This window comes from Giraffa tippelskirchi, chromosome 7 (genome assembly GCF_054371585.1).
Source record: "Giraffa tippelskirchi isolate mGirTip1 chromosome 7, T2T-mGirTip1v1.2.pri, whole genome shotgun sequence".
In the NCBI taxonomy this organism is placed as follows: domain Eukaryota; kingdom Metazoa; phylum Chordata; class Mammalia; order Artiodactyla; family Giraffidae; genus Giraffa; species Giraffa tippelskirchi.
The window spans coordinates 25279291-25299426 of record NC_137281.1 but is presented as its reverse complement, the minus strand read 5'-3'; the positions used below and the strand labels follow the sequence as shown (position 1 = coordinate 25299426).

Here is a 20136-nt window from a genome sequence, read left to right as displayed (position 1 = left end):
GAGATGGTGGCTGTTAAAAAAATCAAGTATCTTTTCTTTCAAGAAGGATGTGTTTTCAGTCTGTTCTTGAGAGGCTAAATTCTTGGCACCTTTTGAATTTTTCAAAGAACTGTATTTTTTCATCTTTGTTGTTTCCAGACCTCAATGCGTATTTATTGAATGACTTGAGTGAATCAGTGTCTCTTCTTTTGAATCCCAGGGTTTTGGGGTGGCAGCAAAGTCCACACAAGACTGCAGGAAAGTAGACCCCATGGCGATTGTGGTATTTCATCAAGCAGACATTGGGGAATATGTGCGGCACGAAGAGACATTGACTTAAAGCAAAATCGTCGCAAGGACTTGTGGCTGTGTGGAAGGGCCTAGTTTTGTTTCCTGTGTCTGTGTAGGCGCCACCGTCATGTTGAACTTTTGTCAACACTGTGACCTCTTCAGGGACTTCTTAGCTTAATATTCTCTCTATAATGGACAAATGCAGGCTGGAGTCTTACTATGCAGAAATGACTCAAAAATGGGGTTTTGGATCTTTATGATTGTGACTGAATAGATTACTGTGTTTTATATTTGAATCAGAGGGCTTCTTGTTTTGAGTAACAGGTTCTAAATTGTTGGAACTGAGGACAAGAATAGCTTGTTATTGTTATCTGTGATAACACTGTTTTCCAAACACGTGATAAGAACATAATGAATTTTCTTAACTATTTATTAATATTATGAAAGATAGATATTGCCATATCAGAATAGTAGGTCATGTTTGGGATTTTATAAATGAAATATAGATAAAATAGTTAGGGCAGTTTATTCTGTGGCTTTTCCATATGATAGGTGGTGTGTGGTGTGGAAGAAAAAACTCTGATTCAAACACCATTTCTCATATTTACCAGCTATATGGCCTTCGATGAGTTATTAAACCTCAGTAAGCTTGATTTCCTTCTTTCAAAATACGTTAGCCATCTTTCTAAGAATAGTTTTTAGAATTCAAAATCATGACTGTAAAGCACCTAACACAGCGCTTGGCAAATGATGGTGTTTAATACATGCTAAGACTTGTTTTTGTAATGCTTATACTGAGTATTTCTGTTACTAAGAATAGGATATTATGAATATAATTCGATTATATTGCCCTGGCTTTAACAAGCGGTTTTCTTGATCTTTTTCTTGAATGGTATGATCCCAGGCTGAATGTTATTTTTATCACCTTGATTTCTATTATAAATCTTTTGGTTTTTTTAATTAAATTTTTTTTTCTTGAAGTATAGTTTATGTGCAATATTGTGTTAGTTTCAGGTATACAGCAAAGTGATTCATTTATATGTATATTCTTATAAGTCTTTAATTACCTCACTGGATTGGACAAAAAGCACTAGTCAGAGACCCTGCAATAATAATTCAGCTCTTCCGTCCTCCCCCATGCCTTCCAAAATTACTTTTAGAATTATTAAAGTATTTTTTAGCAAAAAAGCGTATCATAGAAAAAATTTAACTCCCTGTATTATAGTTTCTTTAGTGCAAATACTGCTTATTTTAAATTCCGAAGATGACATCTCTAAAAAGAAAACATTTTTCAGTTATAGCAGAGCACTCTACAACTCCTGTTTTAGTATGCGACATATAAAACCCAGTTTATGTATTTTTGTCCCATTTGTTTCAACTCTTTTCCCTTCCAAGGTTCTCTGTTAATTTCTAAATAGATATAGTGAAGGTTAAGAGGTTGCAATTTGATGGGCAGTATTTTGATGGTAGCATTTTGTGCATACTTTAGAAATAGCATCAGAACTTACACATTTTATTATTTTATTGCTGTTTTGCCTGTGTAGATGAGAGCCATAGAGTACAACTTTCTAAAATTGATTTTTTTCCCCCAACAACTTTACAAAGGTTTGACAGAGCTTGTGCCCCAGAAGGAAAGAGCTAGGGCACTGTAGTCATTTGAGCTTAGCATCTTGGCTTCTGTGTTTCTGTAGTCATTGGGATATTGAAGAGACGCTTCAAGAAATACAGCTGCAGGATCCCAGAAAGAACAATGACAAGGCTCTGGGCTGTTGACCACCAATTCACATAGTTATAGTTTGATTGGAGAAGGAAGAAGTCAGCTGTTTTCCTCATGCGAGCGAAGTTGTAGTGTCGCCACATGTGAAAGATATTGTAATGCACCTTTCGTGTGCTCTCCTGTGAGACAGAAAATGAAATACAGAAAGAGTTCCTCTCTGCCTCTCATCTAGCCTCACCTGGGTACCCACCAGCACTAACCTCCTATATTCACATGATTTTATGATATGTAAAAGTTGGCTGTTGAGGGTGCAGAACAAAAAAAAAAAAAATGGGCTATTGGAGTTGTTGGTAAATGGCTAGTTTTGTTGTATATGAAAAAATTACCTGGACTTCAGTCTTTAAAAAATAATTTTTACAATGAAAAACTTCAGTGTTGAAACGAGAAAGCTCTTTCAGAGTATGTCTAGATGTAGACGTATACTCAGCACATTGTTGCCCTTCTGGGCCGTGTCTTCTGTTCTTTGTATATGGTAAAAGATAGAGCCTGCAAATTTTTACTGAAGGGCTGGACAGTAAATATTCTAGGCTTTACAAGCCATACAGTCTCTGTTGCAGTTACTAAACTCTGCCACTGTGGCCCAAAAGCAGCCACGGACATGTGTCCAGTTAGCTGTCCCTCAGTATCTGCACGGAGATTGGTCCCAGGACCTGCGGAGGATGCTCTGGTCCCATTGTCAGCCCTCCATATCTTCAGATTTTCCACGTGCAGATACAGAGGGGGACCAACTGCAATTGTCAAATGAGCACTGTCTTGTTCCAGTAAAACTTCACTTAGAAAAACTGGGCTTTTGTGCGTCAGGGAGACTGTCTGGAAAGTGGAGAGAGATCCCAAACAGTGGGATAAAATATTGTATTGGCTGAAAAGTTTTTCTGGAAGATAGGCTAGAAAATCCTGAACAAGCTTTTTTTGGCCAACTCAATATTTGCAAACCATATATCTGATAAAGGGCTGTATCTAGAATATATAAAGGACTCTTAGAACTCCACCATTAAAAAAAACTAGATTTTAAGATGAGCAAAGGATTTGAATAGACATTTCTCTGAAGTAGATATACAAAAGACCAAAAAACACATGGGAAAATGTTCAGTGTCATTAGTCATTGGAGACACAACTCAAAAACCACAAGATACCACTTACACCCACTAGGATTGCTATAACAAAGACAACACATTGGCAAGGATATATAGAGAAATTGCAGCTCTCAACAAACACTGCTGGTGGGATGTAAAATGTGTTACCCACAGTGGAAAAGAGCAGTTCCTCACCGAAGTTAAGAAGTTACCATGTTAGCAGAGTATACCACTTTTATGTGTACAGAAATAGAAATATCTTCACACAAAAATCTGTATGCAGGTGCTCACAGGATCATTTATGATAGCCAAGAAGTGGAAATAACCCAGATGTCTACCAGCTGATAAGTAAAGAAACAAAATACGATGCATATATACAATAGAATATTATTCATCCAGAAAAAGGAATGAAGTACTGACGCATGCTGCAATGTGGCTGAACCTTGAAAACATGCTCAGTGAAAGAAGCCAGACACAAAAGGCCACATTGTATGATTCCACTCATGTGAAATGTACAGAACAGGCAAATCTACAGAAACAGAAAGTAGATTAGTGAGGGATTGCCCTGGACTGGGGGGGCATGGGGAACAGAGAGTGAATAACAGGCATGCAGTTTATTTTTGGAGTGATGAAACTTCTGGAATTAGATGCTGGTAATGGTTGCAGGACCTTGTAAACCACTAAACGGTACACTAAAAGTGGTGGGTTGCATCTAAATTAAATGTCTGCGAGCCATTATTTGCTGATGCCTGGTAGAAAACAAGTGAGGAATTTCAAGAGCTCCAAGTCACAAAATTAATTAAAGGCTTCAGTCTTTTTGCCTGTTTGGTTTTTACCCAAATGAGCTTTCGCTAGTATGATATTCCCACTAATTCGAATCTTTCCTCCAAATTTAAACTTAGTTTCTGTGGATGTTTCTCTCCCAGTTTCTGTGGATGTTTCTCTCCCACGGAACAGTTACCTCAATTGCATCCAGAGTATCATTCAGTTGTTTTCTTTCATTCTCTTTGTGGTCCATCTGAGGCCCCTCATAGAAGACTCCAAAATTGAGGTATACTTGCACGGAACCAAAGCGATTTTGCCGGTTTGCTAGACAAAGCTGATAAAAACCTGTACGAATTCCGAGATCATTACCAAGTTCTTGATCTCCTACTCTCCCACCCTCTAAATTTCCCTGGAGATAACTGTTCTCCAAAGTTAAATGTGCTACTGTAGACAAAACTCCAAAGATTCAGTTTTTGATGTGGAAGATCCTGATCTTACTTGAAACGTATTTTACTAAATACTCTAATGTTGTTTTGCCAAATTTTAGTAACTTGAGCTCTGTATTGGATAGAAAACGTTTTCATCTTTTTCAACCTGGAATTCTCACATCTTCTAAGCAATTTCTAACCACAGGCATATTAAGAGCATATTGTTTGCCTGCTTGTACACCATTAGAGTTGGGATATCATCTTGATCTTGAAAGTAGGAAAAAAATAGATGCTGTGTTACTGAAAGAAGCTATCCAGGCGTGACTTCCTGCAGGGTGGTCTGTATGGGGTCTGCTGGTTTGGGGTATGTACTGATGCTTATTCTCAGTTGGGGTCACTGGCACGTGGCAGTGGGGGAGCAGTGGGGAAGAGAAGGGTTCGAAAGACGTGGCAATGTATTTGATTATCTAAGTGACTGGAAGGAACTACTGGCATATTGGGGCCGAAGATGTTAAATAATAATGCTGATATCCTGTGTATGAACTGAAGGATTGGCTTATGTACCTGTTGAGAAATACTGTCTTTTTTTGTGCACCTGGCTGGTACAGAGAACAGTTCAAACTGACTAGTGCTGTCCGGAGTGAGGATAGGCTCGATCTGGCTGTGGGAATTTTCTGGTGACTGGAGAAGTGCTTTGTTGTAGAATGTGGATATCTGTCATGGCTGTGCATTTCCTTGTATTCTGAGTCTGCTTTTTGGTAACTGGCTCAAGTTGTTCTGATGACTGGAGTACTATCCCATAATAAATTTATTAATTGGAATTCTGTATCATAAATGGGTCTGCCTGTTTTGATCACTCCCATAATCTGGTTCGCTGGAGATGATGAGATAAAATCGAGCTTCTGGAGCCTAATCAAGGACATCTGATTGATGTCCTTGGCCATTGGCAGTCTACAGATCTGGTTTCTGGTGTTCAAGGTTAATTTTTTTCCCCTACTGTTTCACCATCCATATGTGGAAAAGTCAGGGCTTTTGCATCTCAGTACTTATTAATTTCAATATTTCTTCATTATTTTCCCAGTTTCAAAGAAATACACGATTATTACAATAGCTGTGAGAATGAAAACAGACCTGTCTCGTGGGTAGAGAAGTTAATCTGGCCCCGAACATTCTTAGAGGTCTCTATAAGGAAACCCTGTGGGGTATGTGCAGTGGCAGCAACATGCCGGTCATGTGACATTCCCAGTGTCCGCTGAACCTGCCAAGACACATTAAAGAGGGAGAAAAGCCCTTGCTACATCATCAGGAAGCTACCTGAGTGATAAGATTGACATCCAGTGACCATCAGCACAGTGGTTCTCAGTCAGGAATGGTACTGCCCAATCTCCACCTTGAATTTGGGTTGAGATAGCGCAGTGATGTTGTGTGCAAATAGGGGAGGGCAGGGAAGCAGCAATGCTGAACATCCTGCCATGTTAGAAACAGTAAGCAAGACAAAGAATGGTCCAAAATGCTAATAGCACCCCTGGTGAGAAAATATGAGAAACCTTGAATCTGGCCATGTAGTTCTTGGCTGAACTCAGTTGGTTTTGACCTCCCCAGTGGTATACCAGACTTGGACTTATTTGATACTTGACAGCAGGTAAGGCATTCAATAGGTACTTGTCTCCAAGCTGGGTCTTGATAAGCCCAGGCTGTGAGCTATGTGGTAGCTACTATTCTATTATCAATTCAGAGAGAAGGGAAACCTCTGATAAGTTAGTGTAAAATGAATTTTAATTTACATTGGAGTAATATCAATAAAGTTTTTTAATATGTAAACAAAATTTAAGAAAGTTAATAGGTTTTCAAGATAAAGAATAAAGGAAATGAACAGCTTCTAAGTTACTGTTGAGCAGACCATCCTTGGGCACAGCATGGATTAAAGTACTTGGCTTAAAGTACTTAAGCAACAGGACTGACTACATAGAAAAACCTTGAGTCAATGATTCTCCAATTTGCTGGAATTACCCCTAAGGGCAAGAGAGTAATATTGTTCCCCCAACTTCATAAACTGAAGTGTCTTTGAAATCTCTGGGTCTGTCTCCAAAGTCCACATGATTTTTTTTCATTCAGCTTGGTACCATATCCATATTATTTTAATATTTAAAAAATGGACCCTTTCTTTCCCCTCTCATATCCAAATTCAAGTAAATGTGATGATTACCTCTCCAGAAAGAGGCACCCAGTTTGTCCCATGACTGAGCACACTGCCACTGCCCCCGATTTGAGAAGCCGAGGCCATATGTTTTAGTGATTATTCATCCATCAGGAGTTTCCATTTAACTGCAGACCCATTTCATTAAGAGGTGGGGAGTCACAGCATAATAAAGACAACTAGAACCTTGTGTTTATTTAAAACCTGACCCCCTTTATAAAATGAACAAACAAGAACAACAAGTCCCCAGTATGACCACGTACCCACCTCATAACTGAAATAGAAGTAGCCAGTCTGGTGGGCAAATTGCCAGAAGCATTCTGTGCCTCCTGGAGGGATCACAATGGCAAAGTCATGTCGATCTGCTCCACGGAAGAAGGGCTGGTCACCAGTGCCACTAAGGGGTTCTGTCTTCTGGCTCCTAGCAGAGCTCACTAGGTTCAGAACCACCAGTCCAGCCCCAAAGAGCAAAGGGAACATGGTGCTCTCTGGAGACTCCTGACTGTGCAGCCCAGTGGAATCAAGCAGTTTATATGTGCTGTCGAACCAAGCACAGAGTCAAGCAGTTTAGACAACTGCTGGGGTAATGATTAACTCTACAAGTAACACTCAGGCCAGTCTCAGGGCCATGCATAAGATATTCCAGAATAGAATTGGCATGATACCCCATGTTTGGCTCGCAGGAAGAATTTTTGCTTTAACTTCAAAAACTCAGTGGCTTACCAAACCTATTTAATGGGTTACTACATAGAATTTATTACTTCAGAAGAGCAATTTCCACCCTTCCTTTGGGTTGTCATTTTTCAGTTTTTGCCTGTTGGGAATAAACATTAGGCAGGTTTATTTCCAACTATGTGAATGTATGGACTTATTTTTCAGTACACAGTGGCTGGGAGAATTTTTTTCATTTGTATCAAATTGCTAGATGATACCTGTTGCACCTGTAAGATTAGAAGGGGCAAAACCTGTTTCATTAGACTTCTTTCTGCCCAGTGCTACAGCATAGGAGAGCAAAACAAAGCATGGAAGTGTGTAGAAACATTTAAATAGATGAAGAGTGAGCAAGAAACAGTGGTCAAACTCCTCCACAGATAACCCTCTTCATTCTGCTACCATCCACCTGACTGATAACAGTCACCTAAAGCTATCCAAACCCACTGAAAGACTGTTCTGTTGTTCAAACATGTGATACGTCTTCTTTTATCTGTGGCTTCTTTAGCACCCACAGGGGGAAAAAGACTTATTGAATACCCACTGTCTTCATGGAGGAGAGATTTACCTGCATCTTATTATTCTCACATCAGCCTACAAGGGAAGTACCATTACCTACCACATTAGAAATGAAATGGACATCCAGAGTCCAGAGGCTAACTCACCATCTACAAGCACAGCTGGGGCCCTGAGTGGGCCTCACACTTTTACCCCTCAGGATAGTGTGTCTGTCAGTCTCTGAGTTCTGACAGAGTCTACATGTTTTTATCTCAGCCATCATCTTAAGGATGAGTACCTTCTAACCAAGTATTGCTTCAGAATGCATCACGATGACTCCGAGTGGTAATACTTTTAACTGTCACCAAGTATGTGCTGTTATGAAGAACGTACTTCATAATTGTGTTCAGTTCCAGCAAAGGCCAGATGACATCACAGCAATCTGGAGGCACAGTGGCTGCAGTGTCGCTAAGGTAGGACACACTGGGATCATTTCCCAGTGACACACAGTGGCACCGGCACCTCCACTGGAGTCCCACCACTGCCCCAGTCCTACCACTGCTCACCAATATGTGGTAAGCAGTGACAGATTCACCAAAACAGTCATCAGTTCATGGTAAGTTGTCTAGTTCCATAGCATAGAAACTATAGGCAGAGTTTTTTCTGTACACATTCCATAACATTATAGTAAAAAATAACATAGAAGTTATATTAAAAAAAAATAGGTGGGGGCGCTAGTGGATCTATGCATTTCTCAAATTGGAGAAACACTTACTGGAATATTTTGCTTCCTTAAGTATATCCCAGTGTCAAGTCCATCCTAAAGGAGATCAGGCCTGGGTGTTCATTGGAAGGACTGATGTTGAAGCTGAAACTCTAATACTTTGGCCACCTGATGTGAAGAGCTGACTCACTGGAAAAGAGCCTGATGCTGGGAAAGATTGAGGGCAGGAGAAGGGGACGACAAAGGATGAGATGGTTGGATGGCATCACCGACTCAATGGACATGGGTTTGGGTAGACTCTGGCAGTTGGTGATGGACAGGGAGGCCTGGCGTGCTGCGGTTCATGGAGTCGCAAAGAGTCGGACATGACTGAGCGACTGAACTGAACTCTTTTACTTAGAGAGTGCCATCTAACAATGTGAGAGTTGAAAATAAAGAAGCTACTGGATCCTAAAGCTTGGTTTGGAGGGAGACCACAACTAGCTACCACCACATCAAGTGGAGATCAAGTTCTCACCTTCTCACTAGTTTAATTTGGAGTTAACTGTTAGAAAAACAGCAGTACCAAACCCCCAAACGTGTATTAAATAGGTAATAAAGCTGTACAAAGTTTCCAGATTTTAACTACAGGATGAATTTTTAAACTTTAACATTTGTTTTGTCAAAAGAAATGGACAGAAGGGAATTATTTTGTCCCAGAGGTATGGTAAATGAGGAAATGAGACAGATTAAGAAGGAACTTCCACATCTCTGTGCGGCACAGTTTCTAAGGATTAGAACATTCAATAGAGTTTGACATTAGTTTCTTAACACAGACAGCAGGGTTTGCCAAAGCTTGTTCAGCATTTTGCTACCTCCGTTTTTTCAGCTGCAATTAAACAGCTACTTAAATTTGAGAGAAGCAAGACTTTAATGAAGAATGCTACAAGTTATGGACAATAATTAGTTCTCATTTTAAAAAAAGATTACAGAAAACACTTTACTGAAATTCTTTTTTTTGCTAAAAAGACAGTCTTTAAGGATCTGAGAGACAGCAAGCACAACACAGTACAAAAGGAGAAGGGAATGTTGAATTCCAGTGCAAGACACTAACACAGCACAATTAGGGTACCAGGCGAAAGCAACCATTTCACAAAGAATGGAATTAGGCATTTATACTTAATCAGGATTTTTTTAAGCTTTAAAAGTCCAGCATAAAGAAGGGAATTGGGAAGAGTGTATGGGACAGGGGCTAAGCTTATCTACAATCACCATTTTACCAAAAAACACACTGGTTCAACCACGTGAGAAGTGGAGGTTAAACCTGCCTACGGAGGCCAGCAAATAGAGCAAATGCCAAGGCAGTCACGTTTCTAGGTGTTGATGTCACAATTGGCTGAACAATGTTTAAAGGGACTCTGATTCCATCAGGACTGGTCTCTCATCAACTTGGGCTCACGACAGTTGAAGTTCCTTTGCATTTGCATCAGAAGGCCAAAGCTTTACCTGGAAGAAGTTCACTCCAAATAATGCTCATGTTGCTGGTTTTAACAGGTCATGGAGTCAAAAGTGGCTCCTAATAGACTCCACCATTTCCTAGGAGAAGGTTCTACTGATTACCGGGGATTTAAATTCAAGCAAACCACTAAAGAAGGGAAATACTAATGGTATTCTGGCACTGTACAAGCTATGTGCCTGTCATCTCTGCCAAGGACATGGGGTGGACTTGGCTTTGTTTCTCAGCTCCATGATCTCCAACTGTGATGAAGTGGAACTGGGACCTCCCCCACATGAGAGGAGGATGCCCAAAATTCTCATCCCAGCCCAGCTTCTGAAAGAAACAGCAGACTACCAGGGGCTATTATTAGGAACCATGCTCCTGTGAATTCTGTGGAAATGAAAGCCTGTTTCAGTTCATGCCAAGTCTTTTCATGGTCCGCCAGCGATCCTTAATCATCACAGCTGTTCGGTTAACAAATGGGTAGTTTTTAGAAATGGCAGCCCAGTTTCCTTCTCCATACTTCTGCACTCCAGCCTTGACCCACTCACTTTCCTCTACAGTCCACTTCTGCAAGAAAAAAAAGAGAAGCAAAGGATTTATCACCACCTGTTCTTTCTACTTACATTTTCATATAGTGAAGAAGTCTAGGAGAATAATCTGAACCCAAAGGAAGGATTTATACTCTTAAAACATGATACAGATTATAAGTTAACACCATGGATTCGAACATTTACTAATTTTCAATGTCTTACTGTTTTGTCCTCAACTAGTAATCATTTCTGCATTCAGAACTTTAAACACGTATTGTTCATGGTTGGGAAATGTGTCAGCTTTCTGACCTAGATTTTTCTTCTAGAGAGTAACTATTACTTAGTTTGGATTATCTGAAAATCACAAAAATTTTTTAACAGGTGCATGGGTAGTCTATGCCTGTGAAATGTGGGTACTTATTTTACCTCTCTTCTACCCCTACAACCAGAAAAGATTAGAAAAGACAGTTTAAAAAATTACCTGCTTTTTTGTTGTATTGGTTACACTCTCTTCATCTGGTGCTGCTGGAAAACATTAGAAGCAGACTCATGTCAGAGCTCACCTTTCTCAGCACAACCCACAAGAAAAAGGCACAGAACATCCCCAAAGGGAAAACTTGATTCAGATTTTACAAACTTTGAGAGAATAAAGGATATCATTAAAGGATAATTTGTTTTTGTCCTTTGCTTGCAAGATACCAATCATTTCAGTCCATGAGAATCTGTACAAAGCAAATACTTCACAAACAGGCATGCTATAAACGTTGGTCAGGATTTCAGGATCTTTAGTAAAACAAGTATCATTTTCTAAACTTAACTGAGGAACTGTGGTATTTAAAATCCTAATATATATATATTAATATATTAAAATCCTAATATATATGTTAATATATGTATATACTCCTAATATACACATACATACATATATATGTGTGAATACGTAATATATGCATGTATTTGTGTATATACATACACCTAGATATGAGGGTGTGTGTGTATGCTGCTGCTGCTGCTAAGTCGCTTCAGTCGTGTCCGACTCTGTGCGACCCCAGAGACGGCCGCCCACCAGGCTCCCCCGTCCCTGGGATTCTCCAGGCAAGAGTACTGGAGTGGGTTGCCATTTCCTTCTCCAAGGCATGAAAGTGAAAAGTAAAAGTGAAGTCACTCAGTCATGTCCAACTCCTAGCGACCCCATGGACTGCAGCCTACCAGGCTCCTCCATCCATGGGATTTTCCAGGCAAGAGTACTGGAGTGGGGTGCCATTGCCTTCTCCAGGGTGTGTGTATATATATATAAAATTTCTGTTAACTCCTTGTTAACCACTGCTTTGAAATAATCCAGTTTTATTGTTTTTGAATTTCCAAAATATTAGATGTAAGTAAAATTTGGCTCAATTCCTCAAACAAAAAGAATGGGGTAATAATTATTGCTTCCCACTCCAACAGACCGTGTGAGATCTATTCAGATTCTACCTTTCATCTTTATGGATATAGGTCAGGCTTCATCAAACAAGGACCAAGATAATTTTTTTTAAAGGACCAGAGGGCTACAGGAGGGTATACAAGTGTAATGGACATGCCATCTCAAGCCAACAAGAGCCAGTTAAAAAGCTGCATAAGGCAAAGCTGCATAAACGTGGAACCTGCTGCAGTGTCTGCCTTAGCAGATATCACTGTCCCAGGAATGCTTCCTAAAGAATGAAGGGAGGGTGACACAGAAGGGGTACTTACAGGAGCAGATTATTTATTTTTAAATTATGAAGTATTTCCTACTGTATATAGTAGAAGCAGATTTATGAAACTGACAAATCTGGACTGCATCAGAAGTGGATGTTTTCTAGAACTTCTATATCCTGTTTTTAAACATATTTAATGCCACTTTTATTCATCATTATTTCTCCCATTTTTTGTGTAATCTTGATTTTGCCAACTATGTTTTTGCCAACAAAAGGTAATTCTTAAGGACAAAACCTTTGAGACTGGCAAAAGATTACTGGTTGCTGCTGTGTTACAAAAGTCTTCAGCATCTGCAAGACTAGGTTTAGCATGTAGATATTTTCATTAGAGTGCAAAGTATGTGGTGGGGGGGATCCTAATGTAAATGCTATGAAGCTTAGTATTCATTAAGGGAAAGTAACATTTCTCATCTTGGAAGAAAACATTTATTATACAGAAACTGGTAAGAGACCATTTAGTTAAATAAGAAATGAACGACCACTTCTACCTTTTCTAATTAAAATACTTTGGAGAAAAAAAAAATAAAATACTTTGGGAAGAATATCAACTATCATTAAATACAGGATTTATTAAACCAAACCAGGAATTTTCTTTACCTGTAAAATGTTGTTTTGATAGTCTCCATTGTTTAATGGGAAAAGACATAAAACTGATTCCTCAAGAATCACAATGTGGAACTTTTTAACTTTTTTCTATTTTGGAGACAAGCAGCTTCTGGAACATTGATGTGACAGTAGCATGCATCTATACTTCAGCAAGTGTTAAGGAGAGAGACCAGTGAGAACCTTCTGGCTTACCCTGAACTTGAAACAGCTCGTCCTCTTCCACCCAAGTCTCTTTTTCTTCAACCCCATTAGAGCTGTTCCACTTGCCTTTGGGTACTCTGAGGGGAGATCAATGAGAGGACAACGTGTAAAACAAAGTCATCCCAAACTCAGCACTGAATACATCACCATCCCCTTTCAACAACCTGTTCATTTTCCTGAGGCTTTTTGGTTGGTTGGTTTAGACTCATAAGGATTTCAGCATTATTCTAACCTAGAAGCTGCAAATTCCTTCCCCTCTGTCATAGAGATGCTCTGTTCCTATCTCTGGAGTGTTCTCCTTTTCTTGCCCATTCCTCAAGCCCAAGCCCATGGTCCAGTACCTTTCACCAGTATCACACTAGCCTCTTAATTGGAATCTCTCCCCTCCAGCCCCTTCTCCTTCCAAAGCCACCTCAACAGTCATCCTAAAATTACCAGATCCATCCTCTATTCAGTGATGGCTTCTCACTGTGTAAACAGTTAAGACTAAAGGCCCGTATAAGGGAGCCAAGATCATCCAGTCTGGCCCATCGATTTCTCATCAGTTCCTCCTCTCCCAACCAACATCCCTGCCACACACCACCTGCACACCCACACAAACAGGACAGCCTCGCTCTCTGCTCCTCCTTCCTCCTATAAGCTCTGCTTTCCTGCCTCTCTGTTTACTGTTCTCTCTGCTTGGGATTCCCTTCCATGCCAAGTGAAGTCTTTCGAGGCCATCATTCTCAATGAAGACTGCTCGATACATACAAAAAACCCTTGCTCCTCTGCTTCCACTGTATTACACAAGCATTTCACAACATACCCGTAACTGTAAGCACCTTGACATCAGAGGCCATTATCCTCATTTGTCTACCCCAAACACCTTGCACTGTAACACATACCCTAACAGAAGCTGGAGAGAGATTAACTAAACTAACAATTGGATTATCAAAGAGCCATAAAGGAATTATACTATCAAAGATTAGAATAGTAAGCAAACAAGAATCCTCCCTGTGAACATGAAATTTTTAGTACCTAGGTGCAACCAAGAACAGTTCCAAAACTAAAATATAATCCAAAATCCAAGTTGCTAAATAAATGAAAATTGTATTTATGTTGTCTTAGCAAACATAGCACAAATCCAACCTCAGAATTATAACATCCTTTAAAAAACAAACATGGAAAGTATCTGGACTAAGTTTTGAAGTATTTATATAGCTCAAAATCACCTGAAAAACCTGACAAGAGAGTACAGACAAACTGCTGTCTCCTTCCCCACTATGAAATTTTGTTGCAAAGCCTGTCTGGGTATTTTTTAAAATGAGTAATGAAAGCAATTTGCTTAGTAAATGCATACACTTGAAAAAAAATTTCATAAGTTTTCTATACAGTTACTTAACTAAGTAACTGAGACAAATAGTGAACTCTTTTGTCTTTAAATTAGATCATAACCTCCAAAAGGATATCTCTAAGAATGACTGATTTGAGACAAAGTAAAAATTACATGAGGTTTATCCATCTCAGGATGTTAGCTGTGTTAAGTACTACTCATAAATAAAAGTCAGGATCAGAGTTTAAGTTTTCCATCAATTTATCCAAGTCCTGGGATAAAACTGGTTTTTACCTCTGGGTCCATCATTTTCACCTAAGTGGCTGGTCACTCTTCCTGTAGACTGTCTTTGCAGATCACTTTGGTAACTTTCTACGCCTCCTCTGAACTCAGCATTTATTACATGTATAAATGTTTCAGTATTTCCTAACTTCTCATGTTGTAGAAGGGGCTCAGACCTGGTTCTCATCTTGACTGCTAGCTGGCTGTGCAGACTACTGGCTCACTGAGCTCATAAGTGGTGAAGTTATAACAACTTAATGGTCTTAGAGGGGTTGGCAGACTAGTCTGTAGCTGCTGGTTTTTGTACAGCCCTTGAACTAAGAATGGTTTTTATATTTTTCAAAGGGTGGTAAAAAAACAAAACAGAATATGCAACAGAGACACAAGTAGCCCACAAAGGATAAAATGTTTCCTTTCTTACCCTTTTGTAGAAGTTTTGCTGGTGGCCCCTTAAATTCCAAGAACCAAGAACTGTTACTTTGTTTGGTTCATAAAATACCTCTATAAGCACTAGTTCTGTGCCAAGTACCATGAGGGATATGAAAGCCTAGTAGTCGTGGCCCCGCCATCAAGGTGACAGACCCTAAGCCTGCCTTTCCTGCCTCCGATTCCACTGGCCCAACTTCCCCTGTGTCCTGACTGCTCACCAGGCAGCAGGCTCCACCACCCTCCTCTCCTTTCCCTCAGTGTCAGTACAGAAGCTGTCAGTGATGTCTGCTCAGAGGCTTTCAGATTAAGTGTATCAGATTTATCTGGGGCACAGTTAGCAAAGCAGATTAGAGAGCACTCCTCGTCCCTTCTCATTCAGTAGTCAGGAGCCCAACACTGCAGGTAATTGACGTGAAGCCCCCCTTGAGAACCTCTGCCTGATAGAACGTAATAGGGGCTCAAAATCTGGCCCATCTACCTTCCAGACCTTTCTCCCTTCATCCTCTCTGTGCACTGTATTCTGCTGCCATACAGACTGCACGACAGTTTCCGGAGCATACCAGGCTTTCTTGAGCTGTTAAGAGGTTCCCACTGCCCAGAACCCCACACCTCCCAATGTGCTGGATGACTTCCTACTCATTCTCCAAGGCCAGCCCCTCTGCAAGGTTGCCCCACCCACAACTCTGCTGCCCAGGTCAGCTCTTCTTCCCTGCAGCTCCCAGGGCATCTCACATAAGCTTCTTCTAGAACCAGAGTCAGGGAATCCCTTTTTTCTGTAAAGCACCATATAGTATCTTAAGCTTTGCAGGCCTTACTGTCTTTGTTGCAACTACTCAACTCAAGGTGGCAGCCACAAACAATACATAATTCATAAGTGTGGCTGTTCCAATAAAACTTTATTTACAAAAACAGGCAACAGGTTGGATAGGCCAAGAGGCCATAATTTGCCAACCTCTGCTTTAGAGTACCCATCATACCTCATACCCTTGACAGATCCTTCCATTTATCCAGTGTAATCATACTCTTTCTAGTTTCCTCATCTGTTCATGGGAGCAATACCTATACTTCATAGAATTGCTGTGAGAGGCAGAGATCAGGTATCAAATGAGAATAATTGTGTGTTATTCAGCTTGCCCAGCCAATGACTGACTCACTTCCAAATGCAGATAGTGTTATATAGTGCAGATCTGTGCCAGAGTATAAATCACTTATCTATCAGATGCCACAGCCCCACAGAGTACCTAGCACAAGTATGCTGGGGCATAGGTCCCCAAACAACTACAACAGAGTGTAGAAGTAGAGATGGTAGTGACCTTGGGAGATCACTTATAGCAGAGTGACCAGGGGAAATTTATGGAGGTGAGGCAGCTTGGTGTACACGGTGTATAGACATGGGTTTTTGTGTCAAGACTAACTAGGATTTAAAAATCCCAAAGCCCGATTTTGCCGCTTTTTAGCTGTATGACTTCAGGTAAGTTAGTAACGTTTCTGAACCTTCCTCACCTATAAAATGGGGCTGATAAATCACTCAGAGTGAGGAATGTAGATACTAAGATAATAATTGAAAGTGCTTGGCCCACAGAAAGTATTTCGTTAACATCGGCTTCTCTTCCCTTTGAAAGACAGATGGGATTCTGACAAGCGGCGATAGAGGAATGACAGTCCAAACGTGGGGAATGAGAGGCAGCAAGAAGAGCACAGGGACAGATACAGCGTTAAGGGGAGCAAGCAGACCAGTCAGCCTAAAGGAAAGATCCACAAGAGGGCACAAAGGCAGCAAAACTGAAAGCCAGGTTGGGGTCATGAAGTGGAGCGAAATGAAAGCACTCTAACCACTGCCCCACAGAGCCTAGCAGAATGTGAAAGATTAGTATTTACTGAATTTGCCAAGTTTCAAATGTCCATTGAACGTACAAAACTATAAATATTCATAAATCTGTTTTAAGGATCAGAGTATAATGTGGCCCAATTCAAACAAACTTCTTGTAAGAAGACTACTATTTAGTAGTCAAGGCACTCAGCAGTTCACTAAAAATGGAAGCAGTGGTGAGCAGGAGGCTCTGACACCCTTCCACTCCCACCTAGTGCAACGCCGGGAAGCCCAGCACAGGGCTTCAGAACTGGCAGCATGGCTACTACATCCCTCCCCACCCTGAGTCACACTCTAGCAGTCTGAGCAAGCCTTGGTGGTGAATAACGTAGCTGAAAGTTACTTCATTCATGGAAGCAATACCAGGCCTAACCAGGACCACCAACCAGCCCCCAAACTTCTACAAAGAAGGTCTTCATACTTGGGATTCTTCTCCCCAGGGAGGGGGTTGAGGACAGTGGGCTTGGATGGTGATGCCGGTGTGACCTCCTGGGAAGAGTCGAGGCCTGAGCTTGGCTCAGTACTCTGGCTGTCCTCCTCCAAAACCAGTCTGCTTATTGTCATGCGCTTGGTCTTGGGCTGCAGTTCAGAGCCACCCTCACCCTCAGCAGGGGCAGAACTTCCGTTGTCATCTTTTCTTGTTCTCTTGTTTTTGAGGGCTGGTGATGGCGGGCACACTTTATTAGGAAATACCATATCCTTCTGGTCCAGTTTTGAGAAGGCTGCCTCAGAATCTTGTGCACTGGACAGAGTCTTGAAAGCTGCTTTCAGAGTCCTAATCCCAATGGTGGTTGGTGTGCTCTGTAGCTGCCTACAGACAACGCAAACACACAGAGATCAGTTTCACCACTGCCAAGGCCCGTCCAAGCAGCCACAACTTTTTCAAAGTGTGAAGCTTCAAATTAGAGACTCCTCAAGTTGAGAACTCTTCATTTAAAAAAAAGAGAAAGTGCATGATACAGCCTTTATTTATAAGAACTTCCATTTATAAGTGTTAAGCCGAGGTTTTAAATATGATATGTAAATTGAATTATGGAGCTTAAACTTCAAGAGAACCTTAAAGGAACTAGGGCCAATGATACTCCCTCCAGAGACCTCTTCAGCGGGTGTACTAATCCATTATTCTGCATGGACTAAAGCGATGCTTTCCGTTAATGCAAAAGCTCTGCAGCATGCCTACCAGCTATAAGTCCATCTGGACAACCAACCGATAATCCAGCAATCTCACCTTCAAATCTAAATTCTTCTTCCAGCTGTCCCAGTCAAACCCTCATATGAGAGTAGTAAAAGAGTGGTCTCCATTCTGCCCTCTTTCTCCTACAATACACTTATAAATGGGATCTTGAGAAACTGCCTTTTCAAAATAAAGTTCATCGAGCATTTGGAATAGCTAGTATGTTTTAAGTAAACACTGTAAGGAGAAGGCAAACTGGCAGCCTGCATGGCAACCCTAGCTGGCAGATGTGTCTTGTCTAACCTTTTTCTTTTCCTTAATTGGACTAACCCCCAACATTCAAAAATTGGGAAATCTCAAAAAATATTTTTTGGACATCTCACATAAGAATTTGAACTGAAGTTTGGACCTTGAACATAGCAACAATTACACAAAGCTGGAAAGCATGCTTTCTCTGGGTCCCAGTCCCATGCTCTAAATTGTATTATCCTGTACCCACTTTGCTCCTTTACATCTCTTACAGGGCCCTCAAAGAGATCTAAACGTGTGACCTCTGCTTTGTTAACTGGTCTCAGGAATCTGATTCACAAGTCTCAACACTATTAAGAGATAACATACCAACAGGGAAGTACTGAGGCAAAGACAGAGGAAACGGAAGGAAAGAGCCTTGGAGGAATAGCCAGTCAGGAACTTCTGCCAAGGACCTAACATCCTGTTTTCAATATTCCCATTCTCCCAGGGTGTGCTCTGTGAATCCTACAGTGCCTTCCTTGAGTAATCCAGTAACATGTTAGGAGATCAAATCACCAGAAGAACTAACTGACTCTGCTCTAAGACGATGACTATGCTTCCAACTACCTCTATGTTTCATCCCAACATCACAAAAGTGCATCTCTCTTACCTGGCAGGTTCTCTGAGTGGCTTTTCCACGGGCTCTGGTGCTGGCTGAGGTTGTGGTTCTTTCACCGTGGCTGAGGTGGAGGACTCAGATTTCAAAGCCTTTTTGGCCATCTGAGAAAGGAAAAATACTGTCAAAAAGAGGAAGTCACAGATCATTAACTCTCTGCTTTTTTTTACCATGAACATATTCATATGCAAGCACGTTTCACTTAAAAACCCAATTTAGGCATAGACTACAGGAGGACATAAAAAGGGAGAGTACTTGTCTCACATTTCTTTCTTCTTTCCTTTCCCACACAATGGCTCATAGTTTTCTATACTAAAGGAGAATTCAATCTGAGTGGTGCTAAAAGGATCTTGATGTTGCAAGAATTCCAAACAGTTATTCTGGACAACAAACTAAGTGATTTTACTTTGTGTCTCCTCTTCTATCCTTTCAATCTCATCCCTAATCTAGTTTCTGAATCCCACATACACCGTTGGGGTCACATGCAAAAGCCAGACTTTTGGTTTTCTTTGAAACTTAGGATGACCAATGTTTCCAAGCCCCACCGTGAGGAGGTAGGGCTCTGCATCATCCAGGTGACTCTCCAGGAAGCGCAGCATCTTCTGCTGGAAGGTCTCATAGGAGAAGTTCTGGATCACAGGGTGGGCCAGGTTCTTTTCACGGATAATGTTTAGGAGGTCATTTCTCAGCTTCTACACAAAGGACCGATAGTTGCAACATGAGAAAGGAAAACTCCAGTAAAGATTCAGTGATGATGAGTTAAGACAACACTATCAGAACTTTCTCAGTGCTGTCAATGAATAGCACTGGGGGAAAAGGAAGCCTACCACAGTGTAGAACAGGTCAAAAATTACTGACCAGTCATGGTTGGTTACTATGTAGCTATACAAAAGGAAAAAAAAAAAGGATGAAGAACTTAGGATCTCAAGTACCTTTCTACTTTTACATATAAAGATTTTTAAAGTTTCAGAAAAGAAAACTGAAACAGATGAAAAGCTCCCTATATACTAATATAAAAAGATCTCCAAGATACATTAAGTGAAAGTAGCAATTTAATGGTCAAGTTAGTGTGTAGAATATGCTCATGCACACTTATTTGCCTGCATATGCACAGAATCTCTGCACTAAGGAAAAAAAAAGCATTGGTTGCCTCTAAGGAGAGGAAT

The 20136-nt window shown here is 40.7% G+C and overlaps 3 protein-coding genes across 19 annotated transcripts in view; 1 reads left to right on the top strand and 2 right to left on the bottom strand.

Moving 5' to 3' along the window:
* NIP7 (nucleolar pre-rRNA processing protein NIP7) overlaps nt 1–20136 on the top strand; it is a 38828-nt gene that overhangs the window by 8840 nt on the left and 9852 nt on the right. For 2 of the 6 annotated variants that reach the window (XM_081512727.1, XM_081512728.1), the window contains exon 8: nt 16642–18273. The exons of 1 other annotated variant lie outside the window; for it this stretch is intronic. In XM_081512727.1, the coding sequence (XP_081368853.1) occupies nt 16642–16851 (210 nt within the window). In that variant the 3' untranslated portion in view covers nt 16852–18273. Of the gene's footprint in view, nt 1–199; nt 5149–16641; nt 18274–20136 lie in introns of those variants that run through there. 3 more of the 6 variants (XM_081512729.1, XM_081512730.1, XM_081512733.1) reach the window with 2 other exon arrangements.
* Nucleotides 1775–9467, bottom strand: TMED6 (transmembrane p24 trafficking protein 6). Of its 3 annotated transcripts, none has more exons than XM_081512726.1 (5): nt 8495–9467; nt 6778–7048; nt 5445–5571; nt 4082–4230; nt 1775–2166 (listed from the first exon to the last, which is right to left on the bottom strand). In XM_081512726.1, exons 2-5 carry the CDS (start codon nt 6988–6990, stop codon nt 1933–1935), a joined length of 723 nt encoding a protein of 240 aa, XP_081368852.1. In that variant the 5' UTR covers nt 6991–7048; nt 8495–9467; the 3' UTR covers nt 1775–1932. The 3 variants fall into 3 exon arrangements, with proteins under 3 accessions (XP_081368852.1, XP_081368850.1, XP_081368851.1); XM_081512724.1 differs by lacking the exon at nt 8495–9467 and adding an exon at nt 7887–8289; XM_081512725.1 differs by lacking the exon at nt 8495–9467 and adding an exon at nt 8018–8289.
* The window catches only part of TERF2 (telomeric repeat binding factor 2), a 22969-nt gene continuing 12167 nt past the window's right edge, over nt 9335–20136 (bottom strand). For 2 of the 10 annotated variants that reach the window (XM_081512708.1, XM_081512710.1), the window contains 5 exons: nt 18965–19074; nt 17311–17700; nt 12988–13073; nt 10935–10978; nt 9335–10490 (listed from right to left, as the gene is read on the bottom strand). In XM_081512708.1, the coding sequence (XP_081368834.1) occupies nt 10332–10490; nt 10935–10978; nt 12988–13073; nt 17311–17700; nt 18965–19074 (789 nt within the window). In that variant the 3' untranslated portion in view covers nt 9335–10331. Of the gene's footprint in view, nt 10491–10934; nt 10979–12987; nt 13074–17310; nt 17701–18964; nt 19075–19515; nt 19663–20136 lie in introns of all 10 variants that reach the window. The other 8 variants (XM_081512709.1, XM_081512711.1, XM_081512706.1 and 5 more) reach the window with 7 other exon arrangements.

Coding starts and splice junctions, on each gene's coding strand:
- TMED6 (XM_081512724.1), bottom strand. CDS start 8,002: ATGATGGCTGAGATAAAAACATGTAGACTCTGTCAGAACTCAGAGACT. Junction 5,572..6,777: donor ACTTCTATTTCAGTTATGAG/GTGGGTACGTGG, acceptor GTGTCTTGGCAG/GTTCAGCGGACACTGGGAAT. Junction 2,167..4,081: donor ATACTCTGGATGCAATTGAG/GTAACTGTTCCG, acceptor TCTGTCTCACAG/GAGAGCACACGAAAGGTGCA.